The sequence below is a fragment of the Bos indicus x Bos taurus genome, chromosome 4 (assembly GCF_003369695.1).
Source record: "Bos indicus x Bos taurus breed Angus x Brahman F1 hybrid chromosome 4, Bos_hybrid_MaternalHap_v2.0, whole genome shotgun sequence".
NCBI lineage: Eukaryota > Metazoa > Chordata > Mammalia > Artiodactyla > Bovidae > Bos > Bos indicus x Bos taurus.
This window is the reverse complement of record NC_040079.1, coordinates 88,786,405-88,808,221: the sequence shown is the minus strand read 5'-3', so window position 1 is coordinate 88,808,221 and position 21,817 is coordinate 88,786,405. Positions and strand designations below refer to the sequence as shown.

At 46.0% G+C, this 21,817-nt stretch overlaps 1 protein-coding gene across 3 annotated transcripts in view; it reads right to left on the bottom strand.

Annotated features, from left to right (window-relative positions):
- Nucleotides 1-8,074: 8,074 nt before the first annotated feature.
- RAPGEF5 (Rap guanine nucleotide exchange factor 5) overlaps nt 8,075-21,817 on the bottom strand; it is a 256,576-nt gene continuing 242,833 nt past the window's right edge. For all 3 annotated transcript variants that reach the window (XM_027539948.1, XM_027539946.1, XM_027539947.1), the window contains exons 24-26: nt 20,964-21,028; nt 15,321-15,375; nt 8,075-12,376 (exon numbers count right to left, since the gene is read on the bottom strand). In XM_027539948.1, the coding sequence (XP_027395749.1) occupies nt 12,258-12,376; nt 15,321-15,375; nt 20,964-21,028 (239 nt within the window). In that variant the 3' untranslated portion in view covers nt 8,075-12,257. The remainder of the gene's footprint in view (nt 12,377-15,320; nt 15,376-20,963; nt 21,029-21,817) is intronic.

Genomic DNA, 21,817 nt, shown 5'->3' with positions numbered 1-21,817 from the left:
AGGGAGCACCTCTGTGTGAGGACATCTTTCAAGAGGCCTGCATGCATGCACTTATTTAACTCAACAGACCCACTCTTAGTCACGTGTCCTCTTGCTTTCACCTCCTAAATCCCTCCCCAGTCTGGCATCTTCCCTGCACACCTATGCTGCCACCTGAGTGTGGGCCACTGATACCTTCTCTTGGACTCTGACAAGTCTCCTACTGGCTGGTTTGCCTCCATGCCCTGCTTTAAGCACCCAGGGTCACTTGCTGAAAATCAAACCTGATCAGGTGAAGTTTTTTTGCTTTAAAGCCTGCCATGATTCTCCACCACCAAGAGAAGTGATCTCTCAAATGGGGTGTGAATACTTGAGGAAGCAGACAAAATAAATCACTGGAGAACAGAAAGAAAACAGAACTTCTACTTATATTTGCCTTTCATCTGCTTCTTTAAACATTTCTGGGTTTTTTGGTATGCTTTATTTCCTTACACATGTGCATTATTTATACATAAATATACATGTATTTGGAAGGGTGTCAGTTTTCACCTTTTTTCACCAGAAGGATGCATCATCAAAAGTGTTTGGAAACTTTCAAAATGACAGCCAAGTCTTAGAATCATACATAGGGCCTTTACAATATGAATCAAACCTACCTTTAGGATCTTCCCTGCTTGTTCTAACCACACAGAACACCCCGTAAGAGCCCGAAGCTGTTAAACTTTCAAGAATTTACAAATATTTCAGGCACAGACTGCATCTCCCTAATCAGGACCCTCACTTAACCCGCCTCTCCCCCACGCCAGGCTCCCGCCCTCTGCAGCCTCTCCTGGCTTCTCAGCAGTCCTTCTCTCCCATAGCTGCCTTAGCTATAGCATATTTGTTTGCTTACATTTTTTCTTTTCCCTTTACCCTGTGATGAGGTGTGTGGGTGGGGGTGTCTGGCTGTGTGGGCATATACCCAAAGAAGGGCTATATTGACAAAGCAGCTAGCAGATGCTGGGCACTGGGCTTGAAAAGTGAAAGTGAAGTCGCTCAGTCGTGTCTGACTCTTTGCGACCCCATGGACTGCAGCCTACCAGGTTCCACCGTCCATGGGATTTTCCAGGCAAGAATACTGGAGGGGGTTGCCATTCCCTTCTCCAGGAGATCTCCCCAACCGAGGGATTGAACCCAGGTCTCCCGCATTATAGGCAGAGGCTTTACTGTCTGAGCCACCAGGGAAGTCCCTGGGCTTAGTCTCTATCTATGTGTCATTTCAATTCATCTCTCAGATAGGTGACCAACTCCTACCAGTTTGTCTGGAACCTTCTAGGTTTTAGTTCCAAGAGTCCTGGGTCCTAAGAAACTCTTCAGTCTCAGACAAATCAGATGGTTGGTCACCCTATGCAATAACCCCATCACACCAGCAAGCAGACTAGAGCTCAGAGAAGTCATCAAAACTTAGCTGAGCTCTCACAGCTAATCAGCGCTGGGACCTGGCCGCGTCCCTCAGAAAATCAGCACACTTTCCACCATGCCTGTTCATCAGTGGGGACCATGTCTTTGTCATCTTTGCATCTTCATGTCTGTCATGATCTCTACATATATTAAATAGTTGATGAACAAATGAATGAATGAATGAACTCTCCGAGAGAATCAAAACAGCTGTTACATGGTGACATAGTGAACTAACCAAACCCTCCTCCCTCCCTGTGATTCCACATCATCTCAGAATGTCAGAGAACTGGTCTCAGTGAGGATAAATGACTTGCCCAAGGCCACAGTTCCTGGAAGAACGTGGGGCAGGCACCAGAATTCAGGTTTCCCTGACTCACACTCCAAGGATCTTTCTACTGGAACACTGAGTGAAATAAACCAAAGGGCAAAGAAAACAGTGGGAGAAAACCCAGCTGTTCTTTAACACCTACCCAAAGACACTAAGCAACTCTGAACTGCCAGAATTTGAATCATTTTAAAAACCCTAAGATTGGGAACTTTTCATAAAGGAAAAGTAACTCTGTCAAAAAACAGTTTCCAGGGACTCCCCTGGTGGTAGAGTGGATAAGAATCCACCTGCCATTGAAGGGAACATGGGTTCAATCCCTGGCCCTGAAAGATTCCACATGCCACGGAGCAACTAAGCCCATGCATCACAACTACTGAGTCTGTGCTCTAGGGTCTGAAAAATGTAACTGCTGAAGGCTGTGTACCTGGAGCCCGTAGTCTGCAACGAGAGGAGCCGCCATGAGGAGCAGTGGCCCCGGCTCCCGCAACTAGGGAGGAAGACCACGAGCAGCAACTAAGATCCAGCACAGTCAAGATAAATCTTTTTTTTTTTTAAAGATTAAATGGTAAATGAAAAGACTGCTTCCAAAAGAACATATCTATGAAACAGAAACAGACATAGACTTGTGGGTGCCAAGGGGTGGTGGGTGAGGAAGGGATGGACTGGGAGTTGGGATTAGAAGATGCAAACTATTATATAGAGAAGGGATAGACAACAGGTCCTACTGTAGAGCATAGGGAACCATATTCAATACCCTGTGATAAACCATAATGGAAAAGAATATTAGAAAGAATCTGTATATGTTTGTGCATGTATGTGTGTATATATATATATAACACTGAAAATCACATTGCTGTATAGAAGAAATTAACACAAGATTGTAAATCAACTCTACTTCAGTAAAATAAACTTAAAAACAAACAAAAACAGCGTCTCCCCATGGGGAGGGCTGAGTACCAGAATATGAAACATACAAACTGCCGTACTTATCATCCAAAGGCCGTTTGTGATCCAATCAATCCTCCCCACTCCGACCCTAAAACAGTCAAGCCTTGGGTCCAAAACAAGCTGGCATCTCCAAAACGGAAGGACTGTTTGGAGACCCAGTGGCCAGGCACGGCCAGCCAGAGAAGAGGCAGCGTCCCAGGCCCCGCCCTGTGCTGCTCTGAAATGCCTGTTTATCTCTGTCTGTATGGTGTCTTCTGGCTTCCAGGCTGAGTCTGTGCTTTGTCCCCCGCCTTTACTGACCTCTTTGATTCTGCAGGGTAAGCTCAGCCCCAGGCCTATGGGAATTCCAATGCATAATGTGAAACATGGGTTCCAGGAGGGCCGTTGGCTGCTCCCCACATCTTGACTCTGGACTCTCCAGAGAATCTGTGGCCCCAACCCCGTTGGTGTCACAGAACAAAAGGAGCCCAACCTCGACCACTAGGGCCATTGCGTGTGACTGAGGGGACCTGTCCTTCTTTTCCATCTGAATCTGCCGTCAAGGCTCTTTCATGGGAAAGAAGAGGAAGGAAGGAAAGCAAGCTTTATCCCTTCATTCCATCCCCCTCCACCCCAATTTGGGGCACCAGGCTAGTAACACCTGGGAATGTTCCAGCAGCTTGTTCATGGGGGGCAACAAGGGTGCTCAGCCACTGTGAGAGTCAGGGAAATACTTAGCCCTCGTGGGATCTGAGAGTGGCCAAAGGTTAGTCCTGGCAGGACTGCTGGGGAGACGAGGTGGGATGGAGCAGAGGACAAGGGTTCTCCGCGTCCCTAGCAGCGAGAGGGTCGTTTCTGAGCAGGGCTCAGCTAATGCCTCCCGAGGTCTCCTCTGAACTGCGGACGGTGTTCAGGGCCTCGAGGAAGAACGTGACCGTGGTGGCCCTGGGTCACCGTGAGCGTGGTGGCTCTGGACTGCTGGCACAGACCTCAGGTGTGGCCTCGCTGGTATCTGCTCTGGGAAAGGGGACTTGGATTCACCCCAGCTATATGCATTCAGGAATGTGCTGGAATCGCTTCCAGCTCCTCAGACATCACAACACTGGGAAGGCGCTGAGAGCGACCACAGCACCCGGAGCTCTTCAGCCAACTCCCGTCACCCGCGGGGTCTTGGAGCGTGCAGCGCTGGCCCCGCAAGGCTGCGAATCCCGCGGACGCTGCAGCATTGCTGGACCGTGAATGTGCCCTTCACCTGCGCCTGGGGACACCTACCTGAGGGCTAAACCTGGGCCGGTGGGGACAGCCAGGGGGGAGGAAATCCACGCAGGCCGGAGGGCCCGGGCCAGCCTCCCCCGCGGTGCTGAGGCTGGAGCGTCCCTTAGAGGGGCAGCGAGCAGCTGCCGGCAGCGGCCTCACCCGGGGCAGGTGCGCGCGTTCAGGGCGGATCGTGCTTCTCGTTCACGGCCGTAGCCCCGCGAGAGCACAGCGCCACCTAGTGCCGGAGTGCCCGCTGGGTAATGGGGATGGTAGAATGGATAATCCTCTGGCTTGCGGGCTTGCCTGAAAGGTTGAGCCTGGCTGAAGTGAAGCGAACGTGTGTCTCTTGGGGAGTGCGGTGGGGTGGGGAGCAGTACCCAGAGGACAGGCTGGGGAACCAAGCAGGGCTCAGATCAGGAGGTGCTTTGTAGGCCTGTTTGGGACTTTTCATTTAATGGTCAACAGCAGGGGGTGCAGAGGAACTTGCCTGATCCATTCCAGCCTGGCTCTCACTCTCATCCCCTTGAAAGAAAGTTCGCTCAGTCATGTCCAACTCTTTGTGACCCAATGAACTGTAGCCCAACAGGCTCCTCTGTCCATGGAATTCTCCAGGCAAGAATACTGGAGCAGGTAGTCATGCCCTCCTCCAGAGGATCTTCTTGACCAAGGGATCGAACCTGGGTCTCCTGCATTGCAGGCAGATTCTGTATCAGCTGATCCACCAGGAAGCCTCATCCCCTTCGGAGAAAGCAGATGACAGATAGTGCCTGCCTGACCCTTTCAAGTGTCAACGTTCTCCAGCTTGGCTCCTTTCTCATTCCCTTGATTTCTGTAATTTTTTTTAAGACTCTGCGTTGTGTTGCAAAAACAAAACAAGAACCCACTGGACCATGGCCCAGTAAAGCAGAGCAGCCAAGCCTCTCACTCACAACAGTGCCTCATTGTGACCTTTGATTTAACCAGGACCTCAAGAACAGAAATCTACAACTGAGACCTAAATGCTGAGCAGGATCAGCACATGCCACCAGATGGCCTGAATGTCTCACATTTTGGTCCCCACAAATTTGTGGAGGCCCTTAGTCCACAAACTGTCATTAAGTATCAAATGTGATTCCCAGGTGGCTCAGTAGTAAAGAATCCGCCTGCCAAGTAGGAGAGGCAGGTTCGATTCCTGGGTTGGGAAGTTCTCCTGAAGAAGGAACTGGCAACCCACTCCAGTATTCTTGCCTGGAGAGTTCTACAGACAGAGGAGCCTGGTGGGCTACAGTCCATGGTGTTGCAAAAGAGTTGGACACGACTGAGCGACTAACACTTTCACTTCTTTTCATAAGAACATGGGTCCTACTAGACAGCTTACACCATAAGGACTTCATTTTAACTTCATAACCTCCGTAAAGGTCCTGTCTCCCAATAAAGTCACATTCTGAGATCCTGGGGGTTGGGACCGTTAACACATGAGTTTTGAGGGGGCCTGATTCAACTCATTACAAAGGCCTGTCCTGGCACTTTGACCCTCTCCCTGGCACTCTCCAACCCCCTTCCCTGCTTTAGCATTTTTTTCTTTAGGAACCTCGTATCATCAGATATACTACTATATATTTTCCTTATCTGTCTTGTTTATTGTCTCATCTTATTTCTCATACCACCTTGTAAGGGAGAAGGCATATGAACTTCCATTTTCTGAGGTGCAGAAATAGCAGCTAAGATGGCAGTGGAAACTTTTGCTGGTTCTCCCAACTCTTCAATGCCTGAGTCTGATTCGAACCTGGCAGTCTAGCCTCACAGGCTAGGTTGGTCCTTTTCCTCACCCTCGAGGCAGCCCACGCAAGATGGGTGGAGAGACCATGCAGGGTGGTTCCCCAAAGAGTTGTGGATGGGACCTAGTCTAGGAACTGAGACAGTGATAAGGAGATTCAGTGCAGGATGGGTCACCCAGGAGGATCTGGGAGTGGACAAGCCTTACTTGGGGCGGGGCAGGTGCAGAAGCCTCCCGGGTACAGTGTGTTGGGGTGGGCAGGAGAAAAGTCCGGGCAGACTTGAGTGCTGGCTCCAGTCAGGGGGCCTGGGCGAGAAGGCAGAGTGAGGCCAGGTGGCACCAGCCAGGAATATGATGATAACTGAAAAGACGAGGTTCACCCTCGCCGTGGACCCTCCTTACCCCTGGGGAGGCAGCAGCTGGCTCTGTGCTGGAAGCAGACCCTGCTGAGTGGATTCCAGGGCTTTATTTGTCTGTTTATTGCAGGCCTTCATGTCTGCTGGGACTGTACTGTGGAGTCAGCAGGGGCGCCGGGCCGGGAAGGGTGAGGCGCCCTTCCGCTCTTGGCCCACTGCCATTCCCTCCCAGCTGAGGCCCAGCCCAGGTCAACGGGACACAAAGGGCCATGAACAGTTCTTATTTCCCTCATCGGCCTAGTCACTTCCTGAAACAAAACAAAACCAATTATCTCTAGCAATTGCAGATCTGCACCAGTTTTCTTAATAGCCAGGGGCTGAAAGTGATCTTAGAGATCTTCTCCCAGATTGCTCATCTGATGACTGAACTGCTGGCTGGTTTTAGGTCTGTTGGAACTTCTCTGGTAGGGAAGAGCTCGTCTCTGATAGCGAAGGCAATTCTGCCCGCCTGGGCAAATCCTGGTAGAGCCCCTGCCCCCCTCCCTCCAACCCTAGCGAGCTCTGCATCCTCAGTGTGGCTTCAAGATTCCACACCTTTGTAAGGAGCAAGTAAGTCTCACATTACTTATTTAGCAAATGTCTGGTGCATATTATTTTCATCTGGCATTCTTATTAGTAAGAATCAATGATCTCCCCATGTAGAACAGCAGTTTAAAGGGGGGGGGGTACCAAATTATTTATCTTCCCAATCTCTTTAACCCCTGGACGGATAACTAAGAGGGCAGAATGTGAAGAACTTGTATGCTATTGAGGTTTACTTCTATAGCTTGGGAGGTGCTGCTGAAGGATTTTGAGCTAGGATCTGTATTTTAGCAAAAAAAAAAAAAAAAGAGAGGAAAGAAAAAAAAATCAATTTTGAAAGGGAATATTTAGATGAAAGGGAGGAAGCCTAAATAGGTCACTGTAATGGTTGAAGTAATGAATAGTGAGGGCCTGACCTCATGCAGGGACGTGGGGACACAGCAGCTGGTGGAGAACTAGATGAGCAAGGGCTATTGGATGTGAGCAATCAAGATAGCTCCCGTAGTTTGAACTTGGCCATCCATCTCCATACATGGTTCTCCAGGAGAAACAGACTTACCAGATATGAGACACCCCAGAGCCACGGCTGCTGGGAAAGGCCCTGCTGTTGCCTTAATTCTCCCCGGTGTCCTAGAGACTGCATTAGTCAGCCGTGGTGAAATGCTGCCCAGGGGTCGCTCACCCCACCCCTCCATTCAGTCTCAGTAGCTTCTAATGAGGGTGTTCTCTCTCTCCCTCAAATGATACATCGTCCACAAGCTGGAGAGTCCAGTGGATGGAGACACCTCTACCTGGGCACTGCGGGTCTCACAGAAGAGACATGGCGGCCACAGGCTACCTCAAAGCTTCAGTCTCCAAGCCACACAGGTCACTCCTTGCCTTTTTCACTGCACAGAGGATGACGTTTAGCCGGTACTCAATCCAACATAATCCTCCTGCAGGGAAGGATCAGCACATGCCAGAGGCCAAGCTTGACACCAATGGGCAGGATGTATAGAAGGGCTAGAGGAGAGTTGGTGTGACAGTCTAATGTCTTTCCGGCCTGTGGAGCATATCATTACCACCCTTCTGCTTCAGCATCTCACCCCGGCTCTTGTGCTGCCACTGGCCCCAGCCTCGAGCATCCCCACAAGGGCCTGGAACTTCCCTCCATGTCTGGGCTGGCTAGGGAGAGCACCCCATTCCACTTGAGTGAGGTGAGGTGCTGGTGAGGGTTGTCAGACTCTGCACATCCCAGAAAAGGACGCGATTTCCAACACAGCATGTTTAGGTTCTGCAATAACTCCATAAATGATTTTGGCTTCCACAGGCCACCTGAGAATCTCCTCACCTACCTGTAGCACACTCTGGGTAAACGATTCCTGAGTTTCCATCTGAGCATAATATGGTACCAGAATACTGGCTATAGAGTCCCCAAACATCACAAAGCAAGACGTTCTGAGGCGTGAATAGTGTATCTTTAACATAATCTTATATTTGGAAAAGCAGTTATTTAAAAAAACACTTGAAAATACAAGGTAACAGTAACTTACGTAAGTTTTCACCTTATATTGCTTGGCCATTTTTACATATAAATTATTGCTTACTAGCTTTGATAAATACACAGCACAGTCATATGTACAGAAGCAGAAAGCATGAGATATGAGAAAGAAAATACTGTTAATGGCAATTCTGGTAATTCCACAAGTGTTTCATATTTACCAGCTCTTCTAATGGTGGAAAACTACAAAGTGTAGTCCCTGAGAAGTTAGGTAGGCGCCCTGATTGCAGGTTTTCTATCTTCTAACTGTTAACGCAAGCTGACAAGGTCACAGCACTCAAGAGTCCTTGCTTCTGGTTGACTTCATCCCAGTCTTTAATAAACAGTGTAATACGAATACAATAAATAGGCTATGCAAATAAATAGTACTCTGCTAAAAAATGTTTAGTATATACAGCTTTGCTTTATATAGTACATTTTCATTTAACTTTTTGGCAATTTTAAAAAACATTTTTCCAGCACTGGTTCTAAGCACAATGGCTCACTGGTTAATAAGCAGGCTGAAATTTTAAGGACACGTCTTTGAAGCATTTAAAAGAAACTCCGCATTAGACCGCATTTAAAAGAAACTCTGTGTTAGACCACCACAGTGGATCTGATCTGCCCCTAGTTTCTGAGAAGTTCGGATTCCCTGTGCCACCCAGGGACACTTGGGATCTGTGGTGAGTGATGCCCACAACAAAACCACAGGGCGGGGATCAGGGCAGCCGTCAAGGCCAGGCTCCAGGGATTGAAAGCCACCAACGCCTTCTCTTTCACACTACTGCTTCTCCCTACGCAGAGATGAGTACACTTCTCCCCACAAATTGAGAGGGGTGGGCTTTTACTTTGTCCTCATGCCTCGGAATTTCAGGTATGCTCTACCCAACTTGCTTGTGGATAGGGGTCTAAGACAATAAATTTATTCTGAGATATCAGAATAAAGTAAATGTAGGTGATAAGAAGTATCACTACAACCATTCAGCAATTGTACAGATTGTAACAGTGAATTTAAAAAACTGTGGTCTTTGGAGCATCTGCAAATGTGTATGAAAAAATTTAATATTTTTGGAATGGTTATGATTTTGCCTATTGGGAACTGTTGCTGGGGCTTCCCTGGTGGCTCAGATGGTAAAGAATCTGCCTGTAATGCAGGAGACCTGGGTTCAGCCCCTGGTTTGGGAAGATCCTAGAGAAGGGAATGGCGCTACCCAGTCCAGTACTCTTGCCTGGAGAATCCCATGGACAGAGGAGCCTGGTGGGCTACAGTTCATGGGGTCACAAAGAGTCAGACACAACTGATCAAAGAGCACACTATCCTTTGCTAATTTCTAAAGAGGGCTGGTTTGCTGGAATGCTGACAAATCCAAAGACACACAGGACTGTCTGAAAGTTGTGCTGTAGCAAAAAGAACCCTCTTAGAAGGGCCCATGCACTCCTCGCTGGTGAAGGTTGCTGATACATGAGATGTTTCAGAGTGAACGGAGATTTTATGCAACTGTGAAAATCTAAGAGTTGGAAAGGAGCTTATACATCTTCCTGGTGAGGGAATATGACCTACCCCTATTAACAGGGACCCAGCTTAAATTCTGTGCAGCCTGCTCACTGAGACAACTCCAGACTTGTTAGAAAGAGTCCCATGTTAAGCTTGATCTGGTCCCCATGATCCTGCTTGAATCCTTCAGTTCCAGATACAGGCCTTCTCAGTGCTTCTGAAATTTCTGAGACCTGCTGCCAGAGAAACCTCTGGAGACTGTTGTTAAATTTCAGAAGATTTGGAGATTATGACTTTCAGAAGATGGGGATGGAAAAGCACATCTAAACAGAACAAAATCCTCCTTTCCTTTTGCTGCCCTGAGAGCCATGTGCGCCCCATGACTGGGGGAGACCCCGAGAGCCACACGAGCCCCATGACTGGGGGAGAGCCCGAGAGCCACGTGCGCCCCATGACTGGGGGAAACAGAAGGCGAGCACCCTTCTCTTCCCAGTCTGTTTCTACTCATACCACATGCGGGTAAACTAAATGCACCCTCAGAATCTGTTCAGGCCCGGTGTACATGTGGATTTGTTTGGCCATGCACATATCTGAGCTGAGGTCCAAGCAGCAGGTGCTGTGTTGAAATAGCTCTCCACTGGGGCAACTGCAGTAGTTCTAGATGGAGCAGTGTAAATCTAATGCGAATAATCACGCAAACTCTAAAACACAGAGATGATGTCAAAACAGCCTCACAGGATCAGAATGGCTAAATGCTACTCCCTAAGAATAGAGAAAAGACCAAAGCACACGGGTGCTGTCAGCCCACACCGTCACCAGTAATCGCCAAGGGGAGCGCATCACTGTTTGATCAGCCTCGAGAGAAATCGCTTTTCCCTGGTTCTGATGGTTCTGATTGCTTCCAGTGAGTTTCATTCCATTCCCAGCTGGCTGGGGCATTTCTCTGAGTGGACCAGCCCAGGATGGTGCCTTTCTGTCAAGCCCTGTTCATTTTCAGGACTGAAGGACGCAATGGGACAGACTCTCAAAGTCCTTCCCAAATTTGCTCCATGCGGTTCTTTCGAGTCAACTCTCCAGGCCAGCGTGGTTGCCAAGTCCAGGGAACAACGCTGGACACGTCTCAGTGCTGACGCGCTGATGAGAGGAGGAAGCGGATCTGTACAGGCGCCGAGGAGAGGAGCTGGCAGGGCTGGCGAGAGGGGCTCCAGGGCCACATGTGTGGAAATGAAAGGACCTAATATGGGAAGCGGGAACTTTGTATTTAAGCGAAGTGACAAGGATCTGGCTGGCAGGGATGGATTTCAATATTGTTTCCCACAGGTCTTTTTTGTTCATTTGAAGGTTGAGGCAAACCAGTTCGTGAGAACAGCCAGAGGTCTTATTTACCGTAGGAGCCCCAATCTCTAAAAATGGAAATAAAAAGAGATCTAAAAGACTCTGAGACTTTGAGAAGAAAAAAGAGGCAAATTATAGAAAGGCCCCCTGCCTTGGTTGGGAGGTGGGCTACAGGACTTCTAAGTGTCCAACATAAATCAGATATTTGGATCTCTGGGGGCTCTTTCCATCTGCTGAAAGACAGGCCACTGCCACTGTTCTATATCCCTTCTTCTTCTCCAGGGAGCGCTAAGCGGTCCACACATCAAATCCCATGTACACCCCCTGTACTGGTGGTTCTCATTCCAGAGTGTAGGCACGAGGTGGCCGAAGCGTGAGAACACAAGGGCACTGCCAGGCGCGAGATGATGGACTTTTGTGACTCTGTCACCCCCAGAAACAGTTACAGAGTGCCCGTGACGTGGCAGGCACTGTGCTTTTGTCAAAAATTGTACTGTATTTGAGGAGAGATGAGAGCCTGTCTGCACATGTAAAGAAAATCCCCAGAAAGTAAACAGTGAGTCAGTTTCTTAAAGATGACTATTTTTCCGTATTGGCAAAGCAACTTAGTCTAACTCACTTACAGAAGTAAATCAAGTTGTGCAGAAATGAATTTTACCCGCAAGCATACAGCACTAAGTGACTGAGCTGCTAAGAAATGCATGCCTCGACATTTCTCTTCTGGAGATTAGAGCAGGGGTGGCAGCTGCCAGTGCTCACTGCCTCCTTAGACACAAGTAGCTTTTGGTGATGTCCTAGTTTGTAACGATGGAGACCAGTCCATCTCCATAGAAACCTAGAGATGCCATCACTGTCTTTGAGTGTTCAGACGAGCTCCTACTCTGACAGCCTATACACAGCCATCTACTGCCAGGCCAAGTAAAGCTCCCTGCTGGCTCCTGTGCACTCTAACCAAGCTGTCTGGTCACCGCATGACAAGGGGCGGCCTCCTGCCTTGACGCTGGCACGTCGCAAAGTGAACAATGGATTGGCTCAACACGGTGATCCTAAAAAGCCAGACTTCTCATTTCGAGAAAGTTTCTGCCTCCTCTTCTGCCGTCTCCTTTCGATAGCAGCCTCTCCCCAACTCAGGTGGCTGACATCACTTCCTGAGCACGCTCTGGCTGGCTTTGCTGTGTGCGTCTTATTGTGATACGCTGATAAAACTCAGCAACTTTTCTCGCAGGAACATAACACGCTTGGCACTGCGGTTCCGGGGGAGGCGAGGCAGTGCGCGGTGAGGCTCATACCCGCGGCTCGATCCTGTGCGAGAGCTCAAATAGGGCTTGCTGGCTGTCAATGACGTACAGGTGATGCACGTACGACTTTAACTCCGGGTGCTCTTTTGGAGATATGTCACCTCCTATGTTGGGGAAGGGGGAAAAAGTCAATCTCATGAGAGCAGTAAGCTATTTCTAAATACCAGTAAAACCCTGCATGAAGATACAGTGTAACTCCAGAAGGTTGACCCTCATTTGTCATAATCCCAGAAGAGATGTCTGTTTGCTAATCACGTAGATGCTTTCTGGGCTCAGACTAGATTCCTCAGGTGAGGTGATTAGACTGGCAAGATATGTTTTACCAACCTTGATAGAGAGAGTGATGTCTCCTCACATGATACAGTATTTAGTGGTTGTTATGATCTTCTCCCCCAAACGGGAAACAGCACAGAAACGGCAGGTAAGTGGCAGAGCAGGACTGGAGCCCAGACCACGAGGCACCCAGGTCCATGGTCTTGGCTCCCCACTAAATGGCCTTCACAGGCTCTTGCATAGGCTGGAACTGTCAGAAATCACTGCTAATCCGGTGACTACATGGACACAATAGTATTTTATTTTTTTAACTATTTCATATAATTTTTTGGTGTCCTTTTTTTTTGGGGGGTGCAGGATTTAAGGGAGCAACTGAGTGAACAAACATTGCTGAAGTGAACTGAAAGTCTGGTTAACAGGCAAAGCAGGTTCAGGAAGTATGTGGATGGGCTGACATTCGCCCAGCAAAAGACAAGGCAAGGGGGTTCCTACTCCCAAACGCCCAGCAGACCAAGGGCCACAAGAGGCTCTGGAGCACTGTGAACCCTGCATGCCATGCTGCTGGCAGCTGTGATAAGGAACCAGAGATAAAGTAGCCTGGACAATGGGGCAGGCCCACTTCCCGTAGTCAAAAACAAGCAAACAAAAACCCCCCTCATGGCCTGTGGAGATGGGCTGAGCTACATTCCAGAGACACAAGGTAACTGTGAGCCTCCATGATCCCTGGGGTTTCGGATGGAGAAGCAGGGGGTGAGTTCAGCTTGAGCAGAAGGAAAAGGCCCTCAGGAAGCTGAGCATTCTAATGCAGAAATTTTTTCTCTTGAGGAAAACCTATTTCCCCCTCCTCTGTGACAGATATGTTTTCTAAGGAAATAACTTAAGGTGTGTATATTATGGATGGCTTGTAGTCCTTAGGTTTAATAGAAACAAGGCTTTCCAGTTCAAAAAGTAAAAGCACCGAGAGTTAAAAGGTTTTACCATCCTCCTTGTTTGCTTTAGAAAACATGATGCTCCCAAGATAATTTTGTTGTTAAGTTTCCAGTCTTAAAAAGATGGCAAGAGGAATGCTTCCAACCATGATGCATGACCCTTGCAGGGCACTCTGTAATTCAAAGTGGCTTTCCAAGTGCTGATGTCGGTTAACCCTGCCTATATAAACTGTCAAAATGAATTTAGGTAATTCAGTTCCAAACTTGATTTTTAAAGATAGGTAAATACAAAACACCAAATGGCCTGACGGTCATTTAAATTTCTCCTTTGCTTTGTGTCTTGCAGACTCATCCTCTGGTGATGGGAGGTTGACTGCAAGATCAAGGCCAGCCACACTGCTCTAACCCTCCTGCCCACATGTGCAGTGTATATAGACCAGAAGCCCTTGGCAAGTGAGACCGAGGTCCCAGAATTTGCTGAGAACCCAAAAATGCATGGGAAGCAAAGGAGGGTGAAAGAAATACAAATCCTTTACTCATCAGCAATATTATGCTTATACCTTTGAATGAATCTCCATGCCAATGTTCTTAGCTATTTCTATTGAAACTGCATTATACTTGAGTAGTTAATGGAGAATTATATAAGCATGTATCAAATAGTATTTGCTGATGTGAACATTCAGAAGATTAGGTCCTGTATTTATAATTCTCTCTTTCAAGTAGAAATTTCGTAATTCACTCAGAAGTTCACTCCAACTGCTTTGTTGGAGGACAATAAAGCTACTCAAGACTGGAAACGGAAAGAAAATTCTTAAGAGTATGTAACAGAAAGAAAATTCTTAAGGAATATGTACCAAAGTGTTAGCAATATTTTCCTTAGGAAGTAGGACTTTGATCATTCTACTTTACAGTTCTGTATTGTTGAAAAACATTGGTTTACAATGAGTATGTATTACTTAAAGTTAGGTTTTACTTAGTGGTCACTTCTGATTGATTTATAATTATGAACTCTGTCTTTAAAAAAAAAACAACAAAAAAAACCCCCTGCCTTTTTATCTCTAAAGTCTGTGCAAGGTGAAGGAAAGGGTACCAGCCAGGTGGTCTGAGGAACGGCTGAGAGAGTCAGCCTCTCAGAGCCGGGGTCTTCTGTTCTGCATCCACAGAGTCAATAACCTCCATTCACTAGCCCTGGGGTCAGGATTCTACTGCCCATGTGAAAGCTCCCTGAACTCAATACATCTCAATTTCCTTCCTTCCTGCAATGTCTTAACATCATTTAAACATAATGTAAATTATTCCTGAGACTTAAAAAGAAACAAATATTCCTATATACATTAGTCTCAGTGGGGAATCTACAAAAGAGCTCAAAAAAACACTTTTTCAGTGAAAGGAAGCTCCAGACAGGAAGTTTTCGCTGGAGAGGAGAAAAGATTCTGGAAAACTACTTTGGGCACTTTTACAAACTATATTCCTATTCCAGGAAGGCTCCAGGCAAGGAGGTGAAGGACAGGGTCACCCCTGATAAACCCACAGGTCATTCTGAGCCAGAGGACGAGCAAACAAGACTTTCGGGGGCGGGCGCTGGAATGGGAGCTTCTGACAGTTGTAAGTCACACTGTACAGTGAAAACCTGCTGCTGGGGCAGGATGAAGAGCTGCCATTTCTTATCTTACTCTCTGTCCCAAACATGCAGTGATGAGACGGAGAAATACAATACATGCATATGATGTGAATATTATATTTTACCACGTGTTTTAATTTTCTGTCACCAAATACTTGTGAAATGGCCATAGTCTGTACCAATGTGTGACAAATGAACATGCCGTAACCAGCTTCAACGACTCACCAAACTGGTTGGTCCTGCAGTGTCTAAGGGTCCGGACAGTGTCGGCGATCATGTGCTGAAAGGCAGGAGAGGAAGCACATCAGTGGAAGGCTCATTTCTGGTGTCGCTGAAGTAGCAGTGGGGCAGGGCTGAATGGTCTAATCCCACTGGATGTACACAGAAAAGCTGCATTTGGCACTAGACATGGCTTTAATTGAGTATACTGAGTTTAGATTACAAAAGAATATCCAGACCTTGTGTGCAGAAATAGTGGCTCTCAACCCCAGTTGCACAGATTCTAACCAAGACTTGTAAAAACATACTGTAAAGAATACAGCACAAAACAACCTACTTAACATGAGAAAATATCTGTAAATACTATGACTGATAAGGAGTTAATATGCAAAATATATAAAGAGCTCATATAACTCAACATCAAGAAAACAGACAACCCAATTACAAAATGAGCAGACAACCTGAATAGACATTTTTCCAAGGATGACATACAGATGGCTGACAGCGTATGAAAAGATGTTCCAACACTGTTAATCATCGGCTGCTAAGTCGCTTCAGTTGTATCGTTAATCATCAGAGAAATGCAAATCAAAACCGCAAGGAGATACTACCTCACACCTGTCAGAATGGCTAACATAAAGACCACAAACGTTGCTGAGGACATGAAAAAAGGGAGCCCTTGCACACTGTCGGTGGGAATGTAAACTGGGGCAGCCGCTATGGAAAACAGTATGGAGATTCCTCAAAAAACTAAAAACAGAACTATCATATCCAGCAATTTCACTCCTGGGTCTACATCTGAAGCAAATGAATACTAATTCAAAAGGACATATGCACCCCAACATTCACAGCAGCATTATTCACAGTTGCCAAGATAAGGAAGTGACCTAAGTGTCCATCGGCTGGTGAGTGGATAACGATGCCGTGACATATATACATACATACAATGGAATACGACTCAGACAGTAAAAAGAATGCAATTTTGCCATCTGCAACAATATGGATGGGCTTGGAGGGAGAAAGACAAACACTGTATGATATCACTTATACGTGGAGTCTAAAAAATAAACTAGTGAATATAACAAAATAGAACAGATTCACAGAAATAGAGAGTAAACTAGCGGTTGGTCACCAGTTGGAGGGGAAGGAGGGAGAGGCAAGATAGGGGAAGGGGATTAAGCAGTACACATTATTACACGTAAAATAAATAAACTACAAGGATATAGTACAACATAGAGAACGTGGCCAATATTTTATAACAACTATAAATGGGGTAGAACCTTTAAAAATTATGAATCACAAAGTTGTACACCTATAACTTATATACTACTGTATACTAACTATACCTCAAATAAAAAGAAAAAATAAATATTTAAAAGATAATATATTAAAAAAGTGCAGCATGTCCAACCTCAACCTACCTGTCCACATTTGGAAGGTAGGTTTCACTTCAGAAGTTTCACCTCCTCCCCAGGAAGTCTTTCTGAGGTCTCCCTTCTGGACCCGGGAGGCTCCATTCTCCACCTCCCCACCGCTCTGGGTACAGTGGTTACTGGGCTTGTGGTGTTGTGATCAGGGTGGGACTTTCCTCCTCCTCTAGACCAGCTATCACAAGAGGGCCTTGCAGCCCCAGCACCTACCATACAGCACATACATAGCCTCACACACACCTGCTGAACGCATGCAGGGATTTTGTGGAATCAAAGACTCAAGAAACTCAAATGGTGATAGGAAAGGGGATGTTTATGAAAGACGAACATCTTCTAAAACATCAATATCTTTACAGAGACTGTTCCCTGCTTATTATTTACATTCCCTTTCCTAGTCTTCAGTTTTCTGCTTTAATTTCTAAAGTTCTCGAAAGTTCTTTTCATCTCCAGGAAAAGGTTTCTTACGCAGCTCCTTCCTGTTGACAAGACCCCTCGTCTCATACTCGTGTGCCTGCACTATCTTCCAGCTTGCTCTACCATAGTCATTTTTCCATGGCAAAGGAAAGACAGCATTTAGGACAAGACCAATCTCCTCTACACTTCCTCCTGTGCAGTTGGCAGAATAATCTCCAAACATCTGTCATCCTGTTCCCGCGCTCTGCAAGTCTACAGTGACTCCATACGCTGTTTCATACAAAATTCAAACATCACCCTATAATTCCAGAATCAACATTATTCATAATCTGGTCCTCCAAACCTTCCTAAATGGGTATCATCTTTTTCTTACTAATTGAAATATAGTGATTTACAGTATTATAATAGTTTCTGGTATACAACACAGTGATTCAAAATTTTTATAGATTATACTCCATCTAAAGTTATTATAAAATATTGGCTATATTCATCTGTGTTGTACAATACATCTGTATATAGTATTTATTTTATACACAGCAGTTGGGACCTTGGGCCATCATTTTTCATGTCCTGCCCACACACACTGAACACAGGTAATCTATAGGCAGCAAACCCTCAACAAATTATGGCTAATGTAATAATGTTGACACTAAAACAATTACTTAAAATGCAGCAGACCTCCAGAAACATTATTTGAATATGACCTACTTCTTAGATTGTTCTCATGGGCTGCATTTCTATTGTATTTCTACTCAATAGTGAAAAAATTAAATGGGACAGTGATTACAGCAGCAGCCCGAGTTGCAACTGTAAAGGAAATGAGATCTGACTCACGTCTGTGAATGTATTGTTAAATTTCCTTCCCCCAATTTTCCCACTATTCCCAGGACCGCTCTCTCGCTGTTTTAAGGTATGGCGTCACCTCGATCTCTATCACGTGCCATGCGCACAGCTGATGCAAGGCTGGTACTCAGGGCAGCACTGCAACCTGAGCCCAGATCTCATCTTCAGGTTTTCCAAAGTGGGAGGGAAGAGCTATGATGAAGGATGATGTCTTAACATTGAGGGATAAAGAGAAATATAGAAGAATGCATTTTTTTCCTTTATTATTTAATGGTCTGAGGCTGATACGTTTGGAGCAGCTAAGGCAGCGAGGGGAACAATAGAAAACTTATTACATCCATTGAAGCACTTCTGAGCCTTCTCTGTTCTCTGACCTAATGTGTTGGCGGGATCAGCCTGATAAAGATAATACACTGAATTATCTGCTCGCTGGCTAATATATCCATCATAAGGAACTGGCTTCCCACAAGTTAATCCAGTTAGGATCTGCTGGTTCATTATTGTGAAACATGATGCTATTTTAGCTTAAGTGAAACCCTGTCTTTTGCTAAGAAACACGCTGGAACTACTGACTCTAGTAGGAAATTCAGTTTCACTCTCTGGCATCCCAGTATAACATAGGGCTTTAAACAATGTAAAATAGAGTTTTGTCCTTCCAGAAAAAAATTCTGACTTCACCCTGAATTCTCTGTGCAAGGAGGGGGGTCAGCATACTGCTTCTTAAGTGCCATCTGCTTTGAGGACCAGGAACTCAGTAACGCTACAAAATCTGCTCCCTTTAGAAATGACATGCTAGCTGAGTCCATGACGGGTGTGCTGTGTGCCAAGGGTCTGCCGCACAAATGGATAACTGCACTTATCTTCTAGCCAGCTTTTTAGTAAGAGTTCTCTTCAACAATTTAAAATTTAAAATGAAAGATTACCTGTTTATACCTCATTATTTCACTAGGCTTTATTAAAATATTAAGGGTACATACAGTATTGACCCTAAGAGAAGTCCTATGGCCAGTCTGAAGTCTTGTCTCTGTGAAAGCAAGGCCCTAGACTATGTTGGTTGGCATCAAAAGGCTTCTACTGGAAAAAGCCGGGGAAGACCAGAGACGCTGGTCAGAATGAAATAGAGAGGGTGCAGGAAGCCTTCCACTGCTCTTTCCAATCTGTGCATTTTTCAAATTGTTCCCTCACTTGGAGAGCTCCATCTGAGAGGAAATGACACAATGAACTTGAGTCACAGGTTCCCTTTGGGAAGAAGGTCAACCACCAGTCTACCTTTCACAAGAGACAAACTCAGCGTGTACCGAGCGCCTCCTGCTCTCCCGCGTTCCCATGGGTTCCTCAGGGTGAAGGGCACAAGACCCTCAGAGGGAACGCCTCTTGGTGTTTCACACCTTGCCCCTCCTCTTCACACACACTCACCCAAGCTTATCTCGCGTTCTTAAGCGGAGGCGTTGGCCAAGATTTGAAATAAATATTGACCAGCAGCTTCATATTCCTGTGGTCATTTCACTAATATCAAACACTGGAGACAACCCACCAACAGGCTAGTGTGTTGCTGCCTACAGTCTAAGGCCACAAATAGGTCCTGGGATCTTCAGAACATTACTGGGTGACACAGAACAACCTCTAAAAAATAATATTTTTCATACAAGAATAATACTTTTAATACAAGAAGACTCAATACTTTAAATATCTATTTCAGGTGTGTTGATTTGACTGAAGTATATAAAATAACTGAGCTCAATTCCAAAGCACATAGTGTCGGGAGAGACTTGAAAAGCTATGGACGTGTCCACTTAAACTCTAACTACCCAGAAAGCGATCATCCTCAAATTACTAAAACAGAGCTATGGCAAGATACCCTAAGATGTCAGTCTCCCAGATCCCAGCTGCTTGGGTGTTCAGGTTGTACAAGAGCTGCCTGCACTGACACCGTGCCATCTCCTCCCGTGTGAGTGAGTTAACCTCACAGTTAGAGCTGGGCACCTAGGAGGCAATGGTCAGAGGCTAAACCGTGTTTGGACTCATCAGCTGGTACTGTTCTTTGGTTATGGTCTATGGGCCCCCAACTCACTCAACCTTCTCTCAAATGCCTGACCTGGTCTCACAGGGAACCAGGGGCCCATTCCTGAGAGTCCACATGAATCCATTACCATTACTAAAAAGGTCACTCAAAGGTCAGGGTCTATGGACAGGGGTCACTGATATCATCTTTAATCATGCATGGCAGGCTCATCTCTGACACGAAAGTTCATCTGTCAAACAAATCCATTCTTGTAGTCAACAGGGTCTCCTTGGAGCAGTTTCACAGTTGCTCAGCCCTTACAGGCAACTCCGCCTCTGCCCTCAGCTGGTGAGAAAGGCTAGGAGGAGCCTGCTGCATGACAGAGCACCCAGGAACGTCCAAGAAAAAGCATTTCAGGAATGTGTAAGAAGGGGCTCGCTGGGGGGCCCCTTCTCACGGGCTCACTTTCTCACTTTGCATGAGGTGGTCTCACATAGCGGCAGCACCTGCCCACAGGCTGATAAATGGGTGGTCCTTCCTCTCCCAGGCAGACCCAATAAATTCCACCTTCGAAGGACATACCTCCCCAGGAGGAGGAGCAGTGCTTGCCAAGACACAGGGAGACACCTTTAAAGCCACAAGGCTCAACTTTACAAGTGTGAATTCCTGCTGACAGGAACCTTACCACTTTAGTTCCAGTTCAGATACATACACTCAACCACTGATGTTAATCTAATGAAGTTCCATTTTCAAAAATAAAAAGCAGATGTTCATACTTGGCTCTCAAAACCTTGGCAGCACACTTCACTTCTTTTTAATTGGGATGCATTTTATTGACAGTACATAACATGCAGCAAATAAATCACCACCAGTCCAATAGAGAATGTCATCTCCCACAGCAAGGAAAGTACGCATTTCCCTTACAGTGGGTAAAAAGAGAAACAGTGAAATTTTACATACCAGTTTTTCAAAGTTGACAAGATTATCCAGAAATGTTTTATTTCCCTCATGAATGAACGTTACATCTGAAAATTAAAAACAAGAAGATGCATGTACCATTAGGAACAGGTCGTGAGTCAGGGCTGGAGAGGTGTAGATGCAGGGCAGCTTATTAATTTTTCTTAAACATTACGGATTATTTCCCGCATTAGACCAGGCAACTTGGAGCTGACTCTGTACAGGATGCAATGTGAGAGGGCATAATTTATGTGTGTAGAGAAAACATTCTAGCATTCACACAAGTGTGTATCTTGCTGTTATACTCTAGGCTTTGACTTCAACCCGCTTAACATAAGCTAACACTATTCTACAACTTAACTGGTCCATTATGTTTTTAGGCCAGAACAGTGAACAGAAAAGAACTGAATACCCAGCAACAAAAAGTATTTTAATATTTATGTATTTGCTTTTTAACAATCCCTGGTAAAGTGAATGGGGTCTGCGTTACTTCAAACATCAAGATTTAGATGTGGATGTTCAAACTTAGATTTCTGGTTCTAAAAGCCAGGGCTGGTGTGGTTATCCCAAGTGAGTGAGGAAAGGGACAGGTTAGAAATGGCAAGGTTTCTGGGTCTATTCAACCACTGGAAAGCCAGTGTCACTGATGAGGACAACGTAAGGAAGGGAGGAGAAGGTGCATTGTCAGAGTAAGGGAGCGTGACATTTGACTTGCGCCTCGCTGCATTTGAAGTGACAGGAGACATTCAAATAAAAACCTCCCTCTGGTTGCAAAACTTACAGGAATGCTTCTTCAAAAGATGGGGACTAGCAACAATGACAGGAGCTAAAGCTCCAAAAGAGGGGTGACTTATAAA